A 22,030-nucleotide genomic window follows, 5' to 3' on the forward strand; every position below is an offset into this window, starting at 1 on the left:
TCATGTAGCACTCATCTCGCTACCCGACAGCATGCTTGTGGGCCTATTCCTCCTTGGGGATTTGTTTCCATACTTCTTTTGTGTCACAACCAGTCAAGGGTCGTAGAAGTCCGCTCGTTCTTCCTCTGTATCAATTTGACACCCTTCAGAGTTATTAGTAACATGCCAATCGCGTGATGTGTCCTCCACCACCTTTGGACTAGCCACTTTTGGGCTGCCGAGGCTCCTTCCTTCCTCCTTCATATTGTTAGCCTCTCTCTGCCCACGAATGACATAAGGACAAGTCTCCTTTTTGTGGCCGATCCGACCACAGGAAAAACAGAGGCGTTGAATGCCTTCATAAACTACGGATTGTTCTAGATTGCTAATGAGAATGGCTATAATTAGAGGTTTATCCACATCAACCTGCACGCAAATCCTAGCAAAGTGACCTCTTGTCTTTGAGGCAGTGTGAGTTTCAATCCGGAGGACATTTCCAATGGACTTCCCAATCTCCTTAAGAACCTTTGCTTCATAATACTCAATTGGTAATTCATTCAATCTCACCCAAACTGCAATCGAAGTAACACTACCAATAGATGGTCTGAAGTTTGGCTCCCACAGCCTTATGGAGAGAAAGTCTTCTCTAATAAACCAAGGACCCTTCTCAAGAACAACATTATAATCCTCCTTACTCGAGAATTTGACTAGAAAGAACTCGTTTCCCAAATTGACTTAGTCAATCTTTCCAGTAGGTTTCCATAGGGAAATAATCTTGTTCTGCAAAAAGTTAAAGCCCACTGACCTACCATACACCTTCATTATCAAGGCTCTCAACCATGGGGCTCTAATCCATCACTTGACTTCAAGGGAGAGATTAACAGCAGCCACACCTCCCTTAATGCCGAGATGACATGCTCCTTCTCATGTTCATACGCTGTTTGCTCAGATAGGTTGAAAGCTTGTCTATAAGCTCCTGAGATATCACCCAAAAGATTTTCCTTAAAGGAAACCTTAGAGGAATTTTGGCCATTTCCCAAGAGGAAGGGGCCAAGAGTGTACCCTTGATTGTCATTGAAATTTGCGTGGTCGGCATCCTTGACTTTTTTGTTGCTCCTAGCTAGTTCAGCTTCTTCCTCTTCAGATAGAAAATGAGAGCTTCCATGAAGAGCCATTTGTTATTTTATTTTTTATTTTTTTGTATCTTTTATAAGATGACCAAAAGGCCAAAGAAGTCTTAAAAAAAAAAAAAAAAAAAAAAGGCCAAAGAAAAAAAATGCTATGTTCACAATATTTTCACAAAAAACTTAAGTGATAGGTTATTATGGATAGACAAAGAAGTAATTTAAGTTATGAATTAAAATTTGAATCAATAACAACTAACCACATATAATTTGTTATAAAAATTTTGTAACAATTTTGTAGACAGTAGAACTTTCCGCCAAAGATTCGTTATCATTCACCGAGTTTATTAAAAAAAAAAAAAGATTTAGCTTGTCTCCATGATTTTTAGAGTCGACTTTAACATGACACGTGTTTTACAAAATATATAAGTATTTTCATAAAATCATCATTAAAAAAAAGAAAAAACACACACACTTTTCAATCAATTTTACAAAAAGAAGCAACGGCAAGACCACGCGACAAGACCACGCGCGAAGCAGACAGCCATCATGAATTGACAAAAAGCAGTGTTTGTGTATACACTGAAGCAAAGCAACACACTGTTACAAAGCAATAAATTCTCTCTCTCTCTTCCGCTCTGCTACACTGTCCAACTTCTTCTTCTTCTTCAAGATCTCTCTCTCTCTCTCTCTCTGTTTTCACTTTCTCTCTCTAGGTCTATAGATACATACATACAAAGTGTAAGTGTTGGTGGGGTTGTGTTTGCCTATGGCTTTACGCTAAGATCTTCAACCGCATTTCATGGATCTACTTCCACTACAACCCCACCCACCCACATTGTCTTCTTCTCTCTCCTAGGGTTTTTTCTTCTTTCTCTTCACTCTCCTCTGTCAAGAAAAGAAAAAAGCTTCAGCTTTCTCTGAAAAAAAAGCGATGCACACTTTCGTGGCCGAACAGCTTCGCCGCCGGCGAGTTCTTCACTGGAAACCCAGCAACTCTTCGAGACTCTCCGGCGAGGCTACTGAGCTTGGTTACTGACCATGGTTTTTGTGGAGTTTTGGTTCCGCCTGAGAAAATGCCAGCTCTGATTCTGATTCTGCTTCCTCTACTCAACTTCGTTTTCTCTTGCTCAGGTTTTTTCCATTATTTTTTTTTAAAGTTTGCTTTTTTTTTTTATAAATCTTTTTGGGTTTTCTTTCGGTGTATTGTCACTGTTTGGTTGCTGAGAAAAGTTATGGATACTACTTTTGTTGTGTTGTTTGGTTTTTTTCAATTATTAATGGTGACTAGTGAGTGAGCTCAAGTAAGTCAAATTTGTCTTTATTAGGGTCTACTTAGTGGACTACTTTGTTTTTTGTACATTTTCTTTTCTGGGTTGATCTGCTTTGCCCAATTATGAATAGGATATGGTAAAAAAGTAGTATCTTTTAACGATTTTGTGAGATGCTTTTGTTGATTTTGATAGAAAAACTTGCACTTGGTAAAGCTGTTAAAAGAAACATGTGGCCCTTAAAAGTATACAAGGGTTACATCATCTGGTGGTGTCTCTTTTGGGTAGTATTTTTTGAAAGGGTCATATTTGGGGCTGTTGATGTTGAAAAAATTGAGAAGGAGCTGGAATGGTAGCTCTGTTTGGCTTACATGAGAACAATTTCCTTCTTGTAGTGTTTACTTTTTAGCTCAAAAGATAACCATATGCTGTGGAAGTGGAAATTTTCATTTCGAATGCAAGGTGTTTGTTACACGTGTCATTTTGGCCTTTGAAGTTTTCAATCCTTATCCAGGTTGATTCTAGCATTTAGGAAGTAGTTGCCTCAAAATGTGCCTCTTGTTTTAAGTCTTTAAGTCCAAGTTTGTTACTTACCCCTATTTTCCGGTTGACGCGTTGACGTGATCCTTGTTTTAGCATGGAAATTTGGAAGAATTTGTATAAATAAAGGAGGAAGCTCAATAAAAAAAGACATCATTTACTTGATTGATCTTTAACGCCTTGGTGATTGGTGGCCGGATTCCCTCAAAGAAATCCATTAGTAAATATTTGTTTCCTTCTAAAGATGCCCTCGTTAAACCATTCCAAAATGGATAAAATTACTACCTTGTAGTTATCAAGTGGTATCAGGGCTTGGGAATGGACCAGCAAGTGGAGCAGTTGGAGCAAAAAGTTACGTCCCTCATCTCGGGTTAGCAACAAATCATGGAAAAAATCACTGAGCTATTCAAAATGCTAAGCGTGTCTCCATCGTATTGTCATACAGTGAAGAAGGAAAGTTTGCAAGATTATGGGCCAACCATGAAAAGCACAGTGGCAATGGAAGGTCACAAAATGCTGACACTCATTGATCATATGATTCTATATTGATTTGAGTTGGATTTTTCCGTTCTAATGGCATGGAAGACACTACCCATTGTTGTGTGGGGTTGATATTTTTTCCAAACTTCATGAAATGACCATGTAGCCTTGGCATTGTTTTATCTTGAGGGAGACATATCTTCCCACTGATCAAGTTTCCAAAAATTGGAATGTGCAGCTATCTTTAGAATGGTTTGTTGTGTATTTGCAGAGCACAAGGGTCTACCCCCTCCTTAGGCACATGATCATAAAGTTTCACTTATACCAGGAAATAATCCTGTGTATGTGAAGCTGTATCGATATCCTTATACATCCCATACTTATCTTTGTTCATGTTGGTCAAGAAGCTACTTTGGAGGACTTGGAACAAATGCAATGATAAATCCTGTAGTAGACCCTTGAGGACAAGGATTGACTTCGAGGCAGAAGGAATGTTGTGTGTCATTCTTGTCTTTGAAGTTGTCAATCCTTGTTTGGTTTGGTTCTAGTTTTTAAGAAGTAGTTGCCTTGTGTGAAGTCTCTTGTTCAAGTCTTTGAGTCCAAGTTTGTTACTTACCCATATTTTCTTGTTCACACATTGAAGTGGTCCTTGTTTTAAGCATGTATATGTTGCAAACATGTGTATAAATAAAGAAGGAAACTCAATATAAAAGGCATGATTTCCTTGATTGATCTTTTAACACCTTGGTGTTTGGAGGTTGGGTTCCCTCAAATATTTCCATAAATTTTTATATATATCTTTCCTTATAAAAATGCTCTCATTAACCCATTCTAAAATAGATAAGGATGCTACTGTGTATGTATCAAGTGGTATCAATGCCTAAGCATGGACCAGTGAGTGGAGCAATCGGAGTAAAAAGTTACCTCTTATCTCTGGTTAGCCGGAAATCTTGAAAAGAATCATTGAGCTGTTCAACAAGCTCAACAGGTCTCCATCATATAGTCATATGGAGAAGAAAGAGTTTGCAAAGCTTATGCAAGGGCTAACAATGAAAGGCATAGTGGCAATGGATGGTCACAAAATTACTAACACTCATCCATCATACGCTTCTAAATTTGTTGAGTTGGATTTTCCTTTTTTAATGGCGAGGAAGACCCTACCTATTGAATGTGTAGTGCTGAAAAAAATTTCCAACTCCATGTAGCGCCCATGGAAGACCATGTGCCCTTGGCATCGCTCTATCTTGACAAAGACATGTCCTTCCAACTGCTACTAAAGTTTCAACAAACCGGAGCACGCTGCAGCCCTTGGAACAATTTTGATGACATATTTGGAAGCCTAATGGTCTAGCACATCCTCAAGCACATGGTCACAAATTTCCATATCAGGAAATGGTCTTGTGTGTGTGAAGCTGTATTGATATCCTTATTATAAAATAAAAAAACATAGCCTGAACGTTTAGTGACTATAAATCTTCATATGTAGTCCATCCAACCAAAAACCCATACTTATCTTCAGTCATCTTGGTCAAGAAGCTACTTGAAAGGAATTGAAGTGAATAAAACATAGTGAGTATACGCTTGAGGACAAGGGCCAACTTTAAGGGGGGAGGAATGTTACATGTGTTATTGTTTTCTTTTGAAGTTGTCTATCTTTATACAGGTTGGTTCTAGTTTCTAGGAAGTAGTTGCTAACCTCAAGCGATTGGCCTAGTGGTTCCTTAGGCCTCTTAAGATCCGTGAGATCCTGAGTCCAAAACCTGTAGCCAACAGCTTGGGCCACCCCTATGGTTTTCTCCCTATAATCGTACACCTGGGACAATGGTTAAGTGCTTGAAAAGGACACCCTCATTGAAATGGTCTTCGTTTTTAGCATGTGAACATTACAAACATTTGTAAACATAAGGAAGGAAACCCAATAAAAAGGGCATGATTTCCTTGATTGATCTTTAACTCCTTGGTGTTTAAAGGTCAGATTCCCGCAAAAAAAAAAAATATATATATATATATATATATATATCCATCAATTCACATTTTTTTCCCTTCTAAAGCTGCTCTCATTAAACTATTCCAAAATAAATAAAGATATACCTTGTATGTATTGGTTTAAGTGAACTGACTGAGTTGCTGATATGAAAAAACATATTTAAGTGTAATTTGTAAATATAGTTGTTTACATTAACTGAACCAATAAATGATATTTGATAGGTGAAATCTCTTAAACATTAATATCCACCATCACATTAGAGCATGAGAGTTTCCATAATTATTGTTATCTGATATGTGTAGAATAATTTTCACTTAACGTGTGATACTGTTCTGAAACAAACTTTTTATTTAAATAAAAAACCTATGTCATGTATCAAAGTTTAAAACTAAATTGGATCTCAGCCTAGATTGATACATGTAGAGTGATATGTGTAGTTACAAGCTTATAGATGGATCAAAATATTTGGGTGAGGCATTTGGAATACAATGTTTTGTTCTGAGTAAGACTTATTAGTTATCTATTCACTAGACCTTTGCCTGGAAATGAGTCATCCAGAGCACATTTTGACCGACCACTTGAATGATCTGCAAACTATGCTTAGATACATTTATGATGTGATAAAATTCCTTTTATGAAATGAAGAGAAATTTAGAATAATTTATTTTCTGGCAAATGTCAATAAAAATTTTGTTGTTTATAGACGCTTGACAAGATAAATTTATGATGTGGTGTGATATACAATTTATAGGAATTGACTTTCAAGTATGAAAAGCAATAAATTATGGTTCTTGAATAGAAGATTAACACATTTGTTTTATATTTCAGGCCATCCTTTGTTGCACGTATTTTTGTCTCCTCTTCTACCAACCCGGCCGTTCTCTATGAAAGAAACCTTACTGGAACACGGTAAGGGTGCAAATTTTTATTAGTCAATGTAGATAATTTTTTTTCTTAATCCAAGCCAAGTAACTTGTATGTGAAGTGAATTCTGGATATGATTATGAACCCTTGATAAGCATATTGACATCTATTCAAGGCTTTTGATATTTGAACCTGAGAAAACCTGTAACAGTATGTTATTATGGCCACACTAGTGTCAAATATATTTTGAAATTAGAAAAAATATTGCCAATTTATCCTGTGCTTTCCGCATCTAATATCAGTATTTCCAATGTGTTCTTTTTAAAAGAGAACCACAGCCAGTGTAGTGAAAGGCAAAAGGCAATCTTAAGGCACCAGGGTCTTGTATCGCCTTAGGCAAGGCATGAGGCACCAAAAAAGTGCTCGCCTGTGTGAAACAAGACACCAAATTCTAAAATTCTTATTATACATATAGAACTAAAATCATTGTATCTAATTCATTGGAATATTATAGTGAAGCATGTTTAAATAAAATGAATCAAAATTCAAAAGAGACAAAAAAAATCTACCAAATGTGTGGTGCATGAAGAAATTAGGTCCTAATTAAAGAGGACTTATGTTATTTATCCAAAAAAAGTTTTTTTTTAAAGAAGATAAAACAGAAAACAAATACCTAAGTTTGAAAGATTATGAGATTGAATTTTTTATGGTCTATTTGTAAATTGATGAGGAAGGAAAGAAAGAGAGGGGGAGCACTTTGTGGTGATGCATTGAAGAAGATGTTTATGGTGATACAAGAGAGCTGAAATTTTTTTTTTTTTAAGAAAAAGAATAAAAGGAAAGGGAAAGAGGGCTGTCCAAGAGGTGAGACAATGAATGAAAAATTAGAGAGCTAAATTAAAAAAAAAAAAAAAAAAAGAATAAGTGACTTTACAACATTCTTATCCCAAGACAAAGGAGAGAAACTGTCAAAAATAAAAGATTATTTGATTAAAAAAAAAAGAAACAGGAAAGTGAGAGAACTGCCGAAGAGGTGAGACAGAGAAGGGGAGGAAATAAGAGAGCTGAAATTAGGGGGGGGAGGGGCAGAGCTTAGAGTGAGAAAAAAAAATGAATAATAAGAAAAAAAGAAAGAAAGAGAAAGGGAGCTGCCGAAGAGTTGAGAAAGAGAAAGCAAAAACAAGTGCTGCCTGAGAAGTTAGAGAAGTATAGAATAATGAGGGGGGAAAAAACCCCACATGCCTGACTTGTAGATGTGTCCCCCCCCCCCCCCCCTCCCCCTTCATTAGGTAAGATTTTGACTGCTGAAAATTTGTGGTATAAGGGTGTCGCAGTTGTTGATCGGTGCTATATGTGTAAAAAGAGTGGGGAATCGGTGAATCACCTTCTCCTTCATTGTCCTATTGCTTATGATATATGGTCTATGGTGTGGGCTCTTTTTGGTCTTCAATGGGTTATGCCGCATGGTGTCTCTAATTTATTTTCGAGTTGGCAAGGTTCCTTCGGTGGGCATCGGAGCGTTGATTTATGGAGGGCTGTCCCTCAATTGTGTCCTATGGTGTATTTGGCGAGAGAACTCAAGATGTTTCGAAGGGAAGGAGTGGTCTACTTCAGATTTCAAATCTCTTCTTTTTCATACCTTGCTAGAGTGGAGTTCTTCCTTTAATCTTTTCCCTTGTTCTAATTTTTTAGAAATGCTTGATCTTTGTAATTTATGTGTTTGATGTTCTGTTTTCCATGTTCACCCCCGGTGTACCTGGGCTTCTTTTTAATACAATTCGGTTATTTATCAACAAAAAAAAAATGTTTGTGGTGGCTAGCTCAACCCCCACTTTAATAAAATAAAGACTACCTGCTTTTACTTTGGGATTATGCAGAATATATATATATATATGTGTGCGTGTGCGCGCACGCACGCGTGTGCAGAATTGTTTTTAGGCGTCGCTTCATGCGCCTTAAACATTGCTTGAGGCACTTGCCCAAGCACTAAATGGTGCGTAGGTTTATATGTGTGTGTGTATTTGGAATTTGTTTTATTGCCTCATGTGTTTTAAAGGGCGCCTAGGTGCCTAGGCATTAGGTAACATCTCACTAAAGGTGCCTTGCCTAGACTCTGAAGGTGAGCACCTCACTAAAGCCTCCTAGCTTCAGAGCTTTTGGAGGAGACCTTAGTGGCAGCTCATCTCACCCGAGCACATAGCTTACTTTGGACCACACTGACTTTAGCTACCAAATCAAGTTATATTGCCCAAGCCCAACATAATACACCAATTAGAAGACATTTGTTGCTCATTTGCTTATCCTGATACAAAGAAACACTTTATAAGCTTTTTTTTTTTTCATCTGCTTATCAGCTGAATGCCTTACATATCTCCTTTTGTTAACATCTCTTGAGAACATATAATTCAAATTTATTTACCCTCTCTTTCCTTGAGTGCCTCACTAGTGCATTCAATGTGGCCACTTAATGCAATGCGTCATTTAGTAATAGTTTAGATCCATTCCAGCTTTTATTGATAACTGTCCATGAATATCTTCAGTTGTGCTCAACATATGATGTTCCTTTACTTCTTGCAGAAAGGTCAATTTCGATGGGTGTGTCATATGCTGCATCAAAACCGCCCAAAACATGGGTGGTTAAGCCCTCTTTGGGACCATCCACTGCCCCTGCACCTTCTCCACTTTACCAAGGTATTACTGTGCTCATAATATTAACAGCTTGACATTACGTTGTTGTTAATAGTTTTCTCTATCTTTACTTATATATGTCAGGTCCTAGCAGTAATCCCTCACCAATACGCGGTCATCATCATCATCATCAGCATGTTAAACCTGATGCAATTGCTCCATCCCCTTCAAAAAACCATGGTAATATCCATCTGTCAAATTGAATCTGTCTATTTGAGAGTCCGTGTTGCTCACACGCACATTTGTATTATAAAAAAAAGATATTGAGATATCTACAATGAAATAGGGCCATACCATTGTTTATAGTGCTTCACAACTTTACAAGTGAGAATGCATACCTAATATAAGAATCAAGACATTTCAATTTTGGACATGATATGTTCAGTGGTAACTAGGAGAAGTAGATGATTTTTTATATTGATCAATAGTATTAACTTGTGGTATGCGTCTCTCGTGTGCCCAAATGTCTGTAAATAACCCTTATGCAAAAAGCATAAGTATCAAGATATCAAGAACACTTAAAATATGTATGACATATATTTGATAAGTAACCCGTGAATAACATTGTTTTTAATTTCTGAGTGTCTGCTGTCAAAATTTTTGCTTGTTGGTAAGGTCTCTGATGGTTGTATAAGAGATCTGGAGTTCAATCTCCGCCTACACCAAAAACTTATTGGTGTCTTGGTCTGATGATAAAGAGCTATCATCAGGAGCAGACGTTATAAGATGAAACTCTCTCAAAAAAAAAATCAATTTCTTTGCCTTGAAATTTGCTAGATTAAAAAGTTACCACCCTAAAAGGTTAAGCTGGCACTCATGCCTTTTCTTTTTTGTTTCAGATGTTATAATAGGCTTTTTTTTTTAATTTATAAATTCAAATAAAGCCAGTGCATATTAGGAAAGTCAATCAGTGGCCTTTATCTTTTAAAAGAGGAGCATGTTTTGGGTGGAATACAGGATCAACAAAATGTTAGAGAAAAAAGTCTTTAAAAGCTGAAGTCAAAGTGTTCTTATGGTAAAATAGAAACTATCACTTAACAAAATTGGTAATTGTACCATCGCTCTCTCTCTCTCTCTCTCTCTTAATGCCTTAAGTGTGTGTTTATACTAGGGAAAATGGTTTTTTTTTTTTTTTTTTTGCTTGGGAAAGTGACTCACCCTATGGAATAGAAATCGCGTAACATTAATGCCTTAAGGCTAAACACAGTTGGTAGTTTGAAATTTTGAACATTAGTTGAAAGATCGATCATTATATCTTATTCATCTCAAAAGCTACAATGAAAGTTAAAGGTCTTTTTCTGTTGCTCGTTTTGAGTTTTTTAACCACTCATGACTTGTTAATGGATTTGTTGGCAGCTTGTGATCAAATTTGTATAGAGCCACTTACTGCAACTCCCATTGGTTCACCTTGTGGTTGTGTGTTTCCCATGCAAGTCAGACTTCTTCTTGATGTAGCCACTTTATCTGTTTTTCCTGTAATGAGGGAGCTAGAGATTGAGATCGCGGAAGGCACCTATTTGGAGCAAAGCCAAGTTAAAATTATGGGTGTTATTGCCAACAGTCAAAATCAGGAAAGTACTGTTGTGGATATTAACTTGGTTCCACTGGGAGAGAAGTTTGATAATACTACTGCAGTACTGACATCTGACAGATTTTGGCATAAGAAAGTGCCTCTAAATACAACTCTTTTTGGTAACTATGAAGTGCTATACATTCGTTATCCAGGTACCTACCCCGATTAACTTTAAATTTCTAGCAAAAGGGGAAAATAACAAAAAGGAGTCCTTCAAGTATCCTTCTTTTTTATTTTATTATCATGTTTTAGTCACTGAAATAGTTTTCATCAGGGATTCCTTCTTCACCACCTTATGGGAGTTACAGTGGCAATGGACCAACAGGAAGTGTTGGAGACCTCCCAATCACAGCAAATTTTATCAACAAGAACCAGCGGATGAACCTCAAAACCATTGCCATAATATCTTTGTCTGCATTTGTGCTCCTATTAGTTTTCATTGGAGCAGTCTCTATCTTTTTGAAGTGGAGGAAGGTTAGAAGACCGTCAAATGCCGTTGGTCCAGCATTTACACCCTCTGCAAACAAAAGATCTGGTAAGTTTATGAATTATTATGTAGATGCTTTTACTCAAATGCAATGTCATCAAATGTTTTGTAACTTTTTATGTTGTACAATGCTCCATCATGACTGTATATGTGTTAGTTCCCCCTAGCTTGAAAAGTTTGGTCCCCTTGCAGCCACCATTTATTTTATATGCCTGCCTAGTGCCTAATTATTATATATAAATAAAATATCATGAATATTTTATCATAATATGTCATTTTTGGTTGCGCAAAATCTAGTCATGCCTGGTGAATTATTACTCAAAAGTATGGATGTTGGTCTTGTGGCTTGTGGTCATGATTTAATTCCACATTTGCATTATATTTCCTAGATATTCCATTTGTTTTAAATCATGCTTCTTCTAAAAAATTTGATAATAATATTCTTATTTTTTTGTTAATAATGTCTGAAGCAAAGAGGAAAACTCTTTCAAACACTAATAATTTACCAGATCAGTAATATGAACTTTGATGTGGTGAGGAGAACTTAGGTCTAGTGTAGTAGAAGGGTTTAAGAAGAAATTCCAATAAGAATAAGGCAAAGAAAAAGGATAATAGGAATGAGGTTGGATCTGAATTGCTTTTTCTAAGTAAAGAAATCATTGCAAAAAATAAAATAAAAAACGAAGCAAAGGGCAGCAAACCAAGTACATGATATGTAGGAGCAAAGAACAAAAAAAGGAGGGGTAAAAAAAAGCCTTCAAAAGCATGCTATAGAAGAGATAGGATATGTCAAAGTCCATTCATATAAGATCTTCAAATGCAAAGCATAATCTCAAGGGAGTTCATGAACTTCGGCACTTTGGCCCCTCAAAGTAACATGCATTCCTTTTTCTCACAAGACACCACATTAGACACGGAGGAACCACTCTCCAAATCCTCCCATTACTTCCCTTGCCAAAGAGCCTAGTACAACATGATAAACCCCCCATCACATAATAAAGCATTACCTAGGAGACACCAAAGAAGCATAATATCATAAACAACTCCCAAGTCATCACAAAATGTGGAAAGAGATCAAATCTGAAATTTCTTGAAGGCTATACAAAAAGGATGCCCACGATTTAAAAAATTCTATGTATAAAAGACTTTAGCAACTCTAGAATTCTAGTCTTTCATCTTATGTATAACAATTAAATCTCTTCTTCACTCTCTTCTGGATTGGCGTGCTTCTGTTAACTCTTTTCCCTGATCTAATTTATTAGATATGTTAGAGCTTTGTAATTTGAGTGTTTGATGTACTGCTACTCAAATACACCACCAGTGTACCTGGGTTTTCTTTTCTTTTTTTAATCAATAAAGTTTTGGTACTTATCAAAAATAAAGAAATAAATCTTAACCTACCAACTTCATTAAAAGTCACATGCTAGTCAAATGACCTTTTAGTATACTCAAGACATAAAAATAAATGAAACATGAAATATAAAAATAAAAGACAATGGACTGATGGGCCTTTTTTGGGGGGCCTTAAATTTTCCTACATCAGTTCTCCTTGGGTTGGAGAAAATTCATCCTTAGTTGGGCTTCAATTCTCCACAATTTATTGGAGTCCCAAATAATATTTTCTATCTTTTCATTCTTTGTCTTCTTAAATGCATCAAGAAATAGTACTTATCCAAAAAAAAATAATAATCAAGAAATAGCTACTTAGCCTTAATATGCCAATAAGAACTTCTGCATAACAAGGTTTGGAGCATTTCTTCAATTTGTAACATGAACAAGTCACGTAGAACAAAGTACACCATACAACTTTGTTCTAAAATTGGCTTAACCCCATCCATGTATGTCTTAGAGCTTGTCGAATTGTGTCTTGCAGCTCTTGCTCCATAAAGTCCTCCTAAACACAATCAAATCTTGTATCTTTATCTTCATAAAAAGAAAGATTATCATGATTCAGCATTATGCCAATAGAAAAATTATTAAACATCACATCATTCCAGGTAAAAGTATCCATCTTCACTAAAAATTTTCAATTTTGAATTCCATCAAACAGTACTAGGTTTTTCAAATCGTGTGTATGCAAATCTTCCATGTCCAAAAGAACACTCTTAGGACTTGCATTGAACTCTTGATGTGCATTACTTTAATTAAATAATTTCTTTAATCTGTATCAAGTACTCTCCCCTAAACCATCATAAAGAGAATCCCAGTTTGTGGCGCAAACTCTTTCAAAAATTTTATCCTTCAATTCAACTACACGCACCAACTGATCTTCCAACCTACCTCATGCTGCATACTCTACCTGGTATCATGAAAGGAGTTTTCATCTTCTATATCATGACCACTTTCCAATATGTCCAAGGGGTTGTAGTCCTTCCAAAATCTTCATGTGAGTCTCCCACTGGTTCCCATTGCTGAAATGAACAACTTTTTTTTTTTTCATAAGTAATAAAGTTTTATTGATATCAAAAAGGAAACACCCTAGTACACAGGGAGTGTACAACGGGACAACAAATCAAATACAAAAATTACATGAATCTAGGAAATCAATAAAGAAGGGAATGATTGTTTTTGCAAAGCAAACAACCAATCCAATAAAGTTCTAAAAAAGAATAGCTTGAGGTCCGGAATAGATCTCTCAATATCTTCAAAACATCTACTATTTCTCCCTCCAAAGATACCACATTAAGCAATGAGGAACGATGGACCATATATAACCATTTCAATGATGACCAAAGCTGCCTTGCTAACACCCTAACAGCCCCAAAACAGTATGCGGCATAACCCAAGTTACTCCAAATAAACCCAAAACCATAGACCATAGATCCATAGCAACGGGACAGTGAAGGAAGAGATGGTCAACCGATTCACCATTACCCTTTGATAAATCTTCAATAATACGCCTTATCTCATTATTTTTTTCCTACTAGCCTTGATTTCCTCTATCCTCATGATCTCTACCACGGCCAGCCATAGCTTAAAGTTACTATCTTTGACTCAGATATGAATTTTTTTGGCTTAGATCTAGGATCTTTTGCTCTAATATAACTTGATGTGGTGAGGATTTACGTTTAGCATAGAAAAAGAAATTCCAGCAATAAGATTAAAAAAAGAGAAGAAAAATAGAGAGAATAATATTAAAGTTGGAACAATTAGATATCAATATCTAGGCTCGAAGCTGAAGAAATATTCAAATATGAAATTTCATAAAATGGATAAGAAAAGGTTACCCGCAACAATTAAAAAAAAAATGCTATTTATAATTAGTGACTCACCAAGAGCCTTGTAGCTCAACTAGCATCATCTGGTGTTTCCAATGGAGATGTTTAGGGCTCAAATCCCTCCATCCCCCCAGTTATCAATTTATCAGGAAAAAAAAAAGCATTTGGTGACTTTAGAAATCTTACTCTTCATCTTACATATAATTAATAAAATCCTAGTGATCCAACTTCATTGAAAGTCACATGATCTATAAAATACGCACTAATTGGCCTTTTTTTTTCTTTCTTTCTTTGGGCTTAAAATTTCCTGCCTGAGACTTTCACCACTGATGGATCCCATGAAAAGCACACATACCATGCTTTGATTCTGAAAACCTTTTTTTTTAATCTTTTTTTTTTTCACACACCATGTTGAAAATATTCATTTCTTTGCAAACTGCCCAGTAATTGACAAAAAGGGAAGAAATAACGAGTCTCTTTCTTCTGGCCCAAAAACATGGAAATTGTACTATCAAAGAGGCAATTCTGTGAAAGGGGGAAGCTAGTCCCATTTGTTTTATTTTATTTTACCTTTTTAAATAATTTGTGCATTATAAGAAAATGCCCTTTCAAACCCTAGTAATGTATCACCACCACCCAGTTGGCGAAGTTGGTACCTCCCAAAGGGGTGTGGGTTCAAGCTGACAGAGTCACAGCATCTATATCACGTAAGTGTTTCTAACCTTTAAAAAAAAATGAAAAAAAAAAAAAAAAAAAAAAAACCCTAGTAATGTATGACATCAGTAAATAGTTCTGGACATTCACCACTGATGGATGATGAATATCCTGTAAGGTCTAAGTTGTGCCATGTCAAATGCTAGCAAAAGAATCATATTACAAAATTTAGTGAAATAAATAAATATTTTATATCAATCACAATACCTTTATTAACATTTAAGTCTTGCAGAGCTATCATTTAAAACTGATACTGCATCTTCTTAATCCATGCTGGCCAGTCTTTTAAAGCTGGGTTATTAACTTTTGATGTATCAACACACTGGCCAATCATGGAAGATTCCTATTGCATGAACAATTGAATAATAAGCTTATCAATTTGAGTGTTACCTAATGAGCTGCATCAACACACTTTATTCTTAGTCAAAATAATTAGTCCTCTGCATTTAACACAGGCATAGGGTCTGTATTATCAAGTAGTATTGCAAGCTCAACATCAGTATCCCTGATGTCCACCATGGCTAACTGTGTTCTCTCTGCTAAAACATTTTCACTTGCTGAGCTTGAGAAGGCAACAGATAAGTTCAGTTCAAAGAGGATTTTGGGTGAAGGAGGATTTGGACGTGTTTACCTTGGGATTATGGAAGATGAAACTGAAGTTGCAGTTAAATTGCTTACAAGGGATAATCAAAATGGGGACCGTGAATTTATTGCAGAAGTTGAGATGCTAAGTCGATTGCATCACCGTAATCTTGTGAAACTGATTGGTATATGCATTGAAGGGCGGACACGGTGCTTGGTGTATGAGCTTGTTCACAATGGCAGTGTTGAGTCCCATTTACATGGTATATTTTCTGCATTACCTCTTATTTTATTTTGTTTGTAATTATTTAATGGAATATAAGTTGGAAAACTTCCACATTGCCCCTTTATTGGTGTTTTAGGTGTTGACAAGAACAAGGGCCCTCTAGACTGGGATGCACGGATGAAGATTGCCCTTGGAGCAGCAAGAGGATTGGCCTATCTTCATGAAGATTCTAATCCTCGTGTAATACACCGTGATTTCAAGGCTAGTAATGTTTTACTAGAAGATGACTTTACCCCCAAGGTTTCAGATTTTGGGTTGGCCAGGGAAGCAACCGAAGGAAGTTGTCATATTTCTACTCGGGTCATGGGAACTTTTGGGTAATCATACTATTTTGAAGTCATTGTCTCACAATTCTATAAATTCGAGTAGGTTCTTGATTGGACATGCTCTCTCTCTCTCTCTCTCCACATATTCTGTGAAATACTTTGGATTAAGAAGTATTCACTTGTATGTATACTACTGTATTTCCAGTCAGCAATTCCAAATATTGATGAACTTTGAATATAATGGGTTTGCAGGTATGTCGCCCCAGAATATGCAATGACAGGGCATCTACTTGTCAAGAGTGATGTCTACAGTTATGGGGTTGTGCTCCTTGAGCTTCTCACTGGAAGAAAACCTGTGGACATGTCCCAACCTCCTGGACAGGAGAATCTGGTAACTTGGGCACGGCCACTACTGACCAGTAGAGAAGGTTTGGAGCAGTTGGTTGATCCTTCTTTGGCTGGAAGTTATGACTTCAATGACATGGCTAAGGTGGCAGCCATTGCTTCCATGTGTGTTCACCCAGAGGTGACTCACAGACCTTTTATGGGTGAAGTTGTGCAAGCTCTGAAACTAATATACAATGACACAGATGAGACTTGTGGAGATTGCTGTAGTCGAAAGGAGTCTTCTGCTCAAGAATCTGACTTTAAAGGAGACTTTGCCCCTTCTGATAGCAATTGGTGGAATGCAGGTGGGATCACCCCTCGGTTAACTTATGGGCAAGCCTCTTCCTTCATCACAATGGATTACAGTTCTGGTCCACTTGAAGAGATGGAAAACAGACCGTTTTCAGCTTCAAGTTTGTTTGGGGATGAGATGTCTTTACCGATTAGGCATGGGAACAGATCAGGTCCCTTGAGAACAGTCCGAAGCAAGGCGGCCTTGTATAGATTTACAGGAAGTAGGAGTGAGCATGGGGGACTGCTTCCAAGGCGTGCTTGGAATGATGCGTATTGGGTATAAGATTTCTTTCTAGTGTTTCGAATTGTACAGTTCCAAAGAATCAGAGCTTTTATTGAGAGGATATGATTGGTTTAGTGTAGGTATCTGGGATTTCTGCGGTTACCGTGTTTGGAGAGAGAGATTGATTGACTTCTGATTTTGGAAATATTTCATTCGTTAACAAATACAAGTTGGAGATACAAGTTGAACACTCCCTGTATCATATATGTTATAATATATTTTTGTGGTTCAATCTTCTATTGAATTTTTTGCCATTTGCCTCCCATTTGTTAGGCTGGAAATGATCTCCATTGGCAGTCCATGCTTTTCAAATGAAATTTTTTACTGAGATCATGTTTCTGCTTTGTCTGCTTCAGATTCTTCCAAATTTGAAGATCTGTTTTTCATTGAGATTGAAGTGGAGAATATGCGAAAATGTTTAAAGTAGGATATTTGTTTGTGTTATTCTTGTATTATCTTGAAATTTTCAGGTTGTCTTGATTAATTAATTGTCTAATATATAAAGTAAGAGTCCAAATCTTTTGTCTCACTTTTCCTATTCCACTTTAGAACATTTACCATATGTCAGCTATTTAATTTAGTCATCTTTGAATGCCTTTTCATTGTCACTAACCTAAAATAATAATAATAATAAATTCCCACACATCTCAGCACCAACTTCTACGGTTCTACCTACAACAGTTCCAACACCACCAATGCCAATCACTGGCATACCTGCTGCCGCCACAAACCTCTTCACCAGACCCCACAACCTCAAAATGACCCACGCAAGTCATTTTTCAAAATCATATTTTGAGCTAAAATGTTGTTGAAAGAAATGGGTTTTGTTTTAATTTGATAATGTCCAAATGAGTTAGGACTTCGCAAAAAACTTATATTTTTTTGTTACATCTCTTCATCATGTACCTGTACTATACTGATATTAGTGTTTATGCCCAAAATACCACAGCAAGCTCTGCCCCCCCCCCCCCCCCTCTCTCTCCCCTAGTTTATCCTTGTTTAATTTACTTGGATTTGTTCATTCCAATTCCATCATAACTTAGGGAATTTTTTAATAAAAAAACGATTTCTTAAAATGACTGGTGTTAGTTTTTGGAGGTTGTGGGGGTGGTGACCAAGTTTGTGATAGCCACATTGTTAATGCCGGTACTGGTGCTGGTGGAGGTCAGTGGTGGTGCTGGGATGTGTGGAATTTTTTTTTTCCCTTTAATTTTAGGGAAGTGAAATATGATAAAAGCAGTTTTTGGTGTAAGCAGAGATAGAATCTCAAATCTCTTATTCAACTGTCAGAAACTTTACCAGTTGAGCTAACTAGAACTCACAAAATAAGTTCTCTTTGGTGAAAATAAATGAGTCAATCTCGTACCATACTATATTTGCCATACCAACACCTAAACTGGTACAAAAATAGGACTGAAACATACAGCTTTGGAAACCAAAATGTACATACAGATACCTAGATTGGTACAAAAATATGGGTAAAACATATTGCTTTGGATACTAGAATCTACTGGATTGTTTCAACCATATTTTGAATTTTGGCTGGTAATTCAAAACCAAGTTAGTACAAAACTGAGGGTGATAACACAAGTGTCATGGGTTCTATTTTGTATCCTGGTCCTCAGTGTTCTCGGCTTGGCCATGTGCTTGTTGACATCCAAGCGCTTCTTGCCAATCTCTATTGGTTCTCAATCTGTAGTATTTGCCACGATGCTAACTCTGTGGCCCATGCTTTAGCCCATTATGTTAAACATTTTTTTTTTTTTTAATGTTTTTTTGGATTGAGGATTCTCCTCCCTCTGTTAGAGCATCCACAGCAGTAGAGCTAAAAATTTAACAATTTAACTCCACCAAAAGTTATTAAAAATTTAGCAATTTAACTCCACCAAAAGTTACTTTATCTATTTTACCTACACACATGCTGCAACAGTGGATCTATTTTAGCTTTCAACACAATAAAATAATATAAACATTACAATAAAATAATATATCTACCACAATAAAATAATACATCTCACTATAATAAAAATACCACAATAAAAAGGTAATGTGAACACAAAATATAAAATTAAATTTTTTTTTTAGCTCTCATGAACAGTGCACATCTATAGATAGATGTGCACTGTAGCAATGAGCTAAAAAAATATAAATTTAGCTCCACTGCTGCATGCTTCTTTTTGGTGTTTTGGTGGAGCTAAAATAGCTATATAGTTATTTAGCTCCACTGCTGCAAGTGCTCTTATGGAGACTTTGTATTTTGATTAGGCTCATTTACAATTATAAATGATAATTTGGTTCGGTTTCCAAAAAAAAAAAAAAACTAATTCAGTACAAAACTGATTGTTAAAAGTGGAGAGAACACTTTTTCTTCGTGCACAGCACCAGCAGCCCTTAAACCCATTTATTTTCTTTCTTTTATTTATTTTATTCTATTTGTTGTTTCCTCTTCCCTCAGTTTCTCTGCACAGCACCAGCAACCTCTAATTTGGTTCTTTCTTTTTACCCTTCTCCTAGCCCTACCTAACATCACTCCCCCAATTTTTATCTCACCATCTATCCATCCACATTGGTTTTTTTTTTTTTCTTACAAACTATTAAAAAATTTATATATGATAGGGGTATGAGAAGAGAATAAATTTATACAAATTACATTTTTTTATCTTCTCAACCAAAAAAAATGGTCTTTCATTCTCTCCACTTTTCTATCATTTTCAAAAAGAGATTAAATTGGGTCAGGAGCTTATGTAAAAGGTGTGTCAATCCTGACCTGACTCGTCGGCAAATAATAAAAAAATATTTTTTTTTTCTCTCCCTCTCTTCTTTTCTCATCTCCCTCACTTTGTTTCAAGCCTTTAATGTTTCTGGATCCTAACTTGACTCGTCGGCAAATAATAAAAAATATTTTTTTTTCTCTCCCTCTCTCCTCTTCCCATCTCCCTCACGTTGTTTCAAGCCTTCAATGTTTTTGGAAAAGTGAGGGAGATGGGAAGAGGAGAGAGGGAGATAAAAAAATGTTTTTTTTTTATTATTTGCTAATGTGTCAGGTTAGGATTGGCTGGAGTAAAAAGTGGCGTAAAGAACACTTTTTACGCCAACTCCTAACCCAATATAATCTCTTTCAAAAAAAATGAATCAACGTAAAAGGGATGAGGTGGACAAATCTCCTCTCCCTCTCCCATTTTCTCTCCAAATCAGGGAGACTCCAAAATCAATCAATCAATTAATATATATATATATATATATATATATATATATATATATATATATATATATAAAAGCAGACTCCAAAATCAATCAATCTCTTTGTATGAGTACTTTTTCGTTTAGTCTTTCACCTCCCATCTTCTTATTAATGATTAGTTTAAGCCATAAATGCAGAAAATTAAAAATTTTGGTTCTACTCCCTTTTCCAACTTCTTGAACTCTTTCACTTTTAATTTCATTAATTTAAAAAATGAAAGGTTTTCTCTATTCAATGTTAGTTTTCATGTTCTTTTATATATTCCAGTTTCACAAAATATCAAAAGGCCAAAAGAAAAGTAGGACTGGAGAGATAGTAAGACAAAGAGTGAGAAAATTAGTGTAAAAAAAAGTATGAAATTGGCTTTGGTTTCGGGTGCATATGATCTAAACTTCTTAACAACACAATCAAAGCTTGATACAATGTTTTAACAACATATGGGGTTTCTAAAGGTATGTGTTTTTTGTCTTTATTTATATTTTTGAAAAGTATTTAATCTTTGTAAGTGATTAAGGTACTCAGATGTAAGTAAAATCAAATGTGAGATATGAAATAATATAAGTTTATATTTCTCTGTTCAATTATTTTTTTATTTTTAATCTCTTAGCATGTATATTTAGTTTTGCGAATTAGAAATTATAAACCTTAAATCTTAAAATATTTAGCCTTCAAAATTTCACGTGTTTTCTTTTAAAAAAAAATACTTCTAAAAAAAAAGAAAAGGAAATAATAAAATATTTATATTGGAATCATCAAATGTAAGAACTAAATATACATATACACTTAATCCAACAAAAAAAGGCATATAGTGGCATTTTTAGAGTCTAATTAATTATGGTTACTTATGAATATATTGTGTTACATTTTTTTTTATTCATTATTTTAGTGACGTATAATACATAATCGAAATTAATTTTTCAAATATTATAACACATAACTATTATAAAATAACTAATAGCGAACACGCGCATCGCGCGGAACATCCACTAGTCACTCCTAATGGTGGGCCCAAGGAGAAAACTCCCAGGCCACCATCAAAATTTCTATCATTTTCCCCCTCAACTAAACACCCTCTCTCATTATTTTCTCCTCACTTTTCTTTCCCTCATTTTTCATCCCCCAATTTTTGCTCCAACCAAACGCACTCTAAACTAGGTCAATTAAAATATCACCCTGTAAGAGAAAGGCACCAAAAATTTATAGATAGATGGTTTGTTCTATTTCTCACCACAATAAAGTTCTCAATTTTTTAGGTTAATAAAAATGCCTAATTGAAATTCTAACATGTTCTAGAAAAATTGTTGTGTCAAATCATCATTGATGATTAATTTTTTGTAACAATTTAAGGCTTCATTTTAAAAAAAAAAAACAAAACAAAACAAAAAAACAAATCTCATAAACGGTAGATTATCAATTTTAGTCATCCATTATATCATGATATTGGAAAATGTTTATTGTCCAAGTCAAGTCAATTCACAAAAATATCTTGACAGTATGAAAGGAAGGATTTGAACCTTTGAATCTAATTATTGAACAACCTCGACCCCAATAAATCAAAGGAGTGTGAAAAGTAAACATTTTAGAAATGTCACCTTTCAAACAAACATGAAAAGGGGGTTCCTTTTCCAAAAAGCATATTGTGCCCTTTGAAATTCAAGACAATTTAGTTATTTTTGGGTTCCACTAGTTCTTTTGTCATTAATAGATGACCATTAGTTGTTGGCTCATTCCTCTGCATAGTAATAATACTAGAATCACAATGTTTC

General features: G+C 35.5%; 1 protein-coding gene across 1 annotated transcript; it reads left to right on the plus strand.

Moving 5' to 3' along the window:
- Positions 1–1,970: 1,970 nt before the first annotated feature.
- LOC142619557 (receptor-like serine/threonine-protein kinase ALE2) lies at positions 1,971–17,277 on the plus strand. The gene is made up of 9 exons (XM_075792696.1): positions 1,971–2,237; positions 6,210–6,290; positions 8,823–8,936; positions 9,018–9,113; positions 10,290–10,658; positions 10,781–11,041; positions 15,381–15,770; positions 15,870–16,110; positions 16,312–17,277. The coding sequence occupies exons 1-9, from the start codon at positions 2,180–2,182 to the stop codon at positions 17,021–17,023; spliced, it is 2,322 nt and encodes a 773-aa protein (XP_075648811.1). The 5' UTR covers positions 1,971–2,179; the 3' UTR covers positions 17,024–17,277.
- The last annotated feature ends 4,753 nt before the right edge of the window (positions 17,278–22,030 follow it).

The sequence above is a fragment of the Castanea sativa genome, chromosome 12 (genome assembly GCF_040712315.1).
Source record: "Castanea sativa cultivar Marrone di Chiusa Pesio chromosome 12, ASM4071231v1".
In the NCBI taxonomy this organism is placed as follows: domain Eukaryota; kingdom Viridiplantae; phylum Streptophyta; class Magnoliopsida; order Fagales; family Fagaceae; genus Castanea; species Castanea sativa.

What these genes read in the sequence shown, in the direction of transcription:
- LOC142619557 (XM_075792696.1), top strand. Translation starts at nt 2,180, where the DNA reads ATGCCAGCTCTGATTCTGATTCTGCTTCCTCTACTCAACTTCGTTTTC. An exon ending in ATCCCCTTCAAAAAACCATG is followed by an intron (nt 9,114 to 10,289) that starts GTAATATCCATC and finishes ATTTGTTGGCAG; the next exon opens with CTTGTGATCAAATTTGTATA. An exon ending in GCTATACATTCGTTATCCAG is followed by an intron (nt 10,659 to 10,780) that starts GTACCTACCCCG and finishes AGTTTTCATCAG; the next exon opens with GGATTCCTTCTTCACCACCT.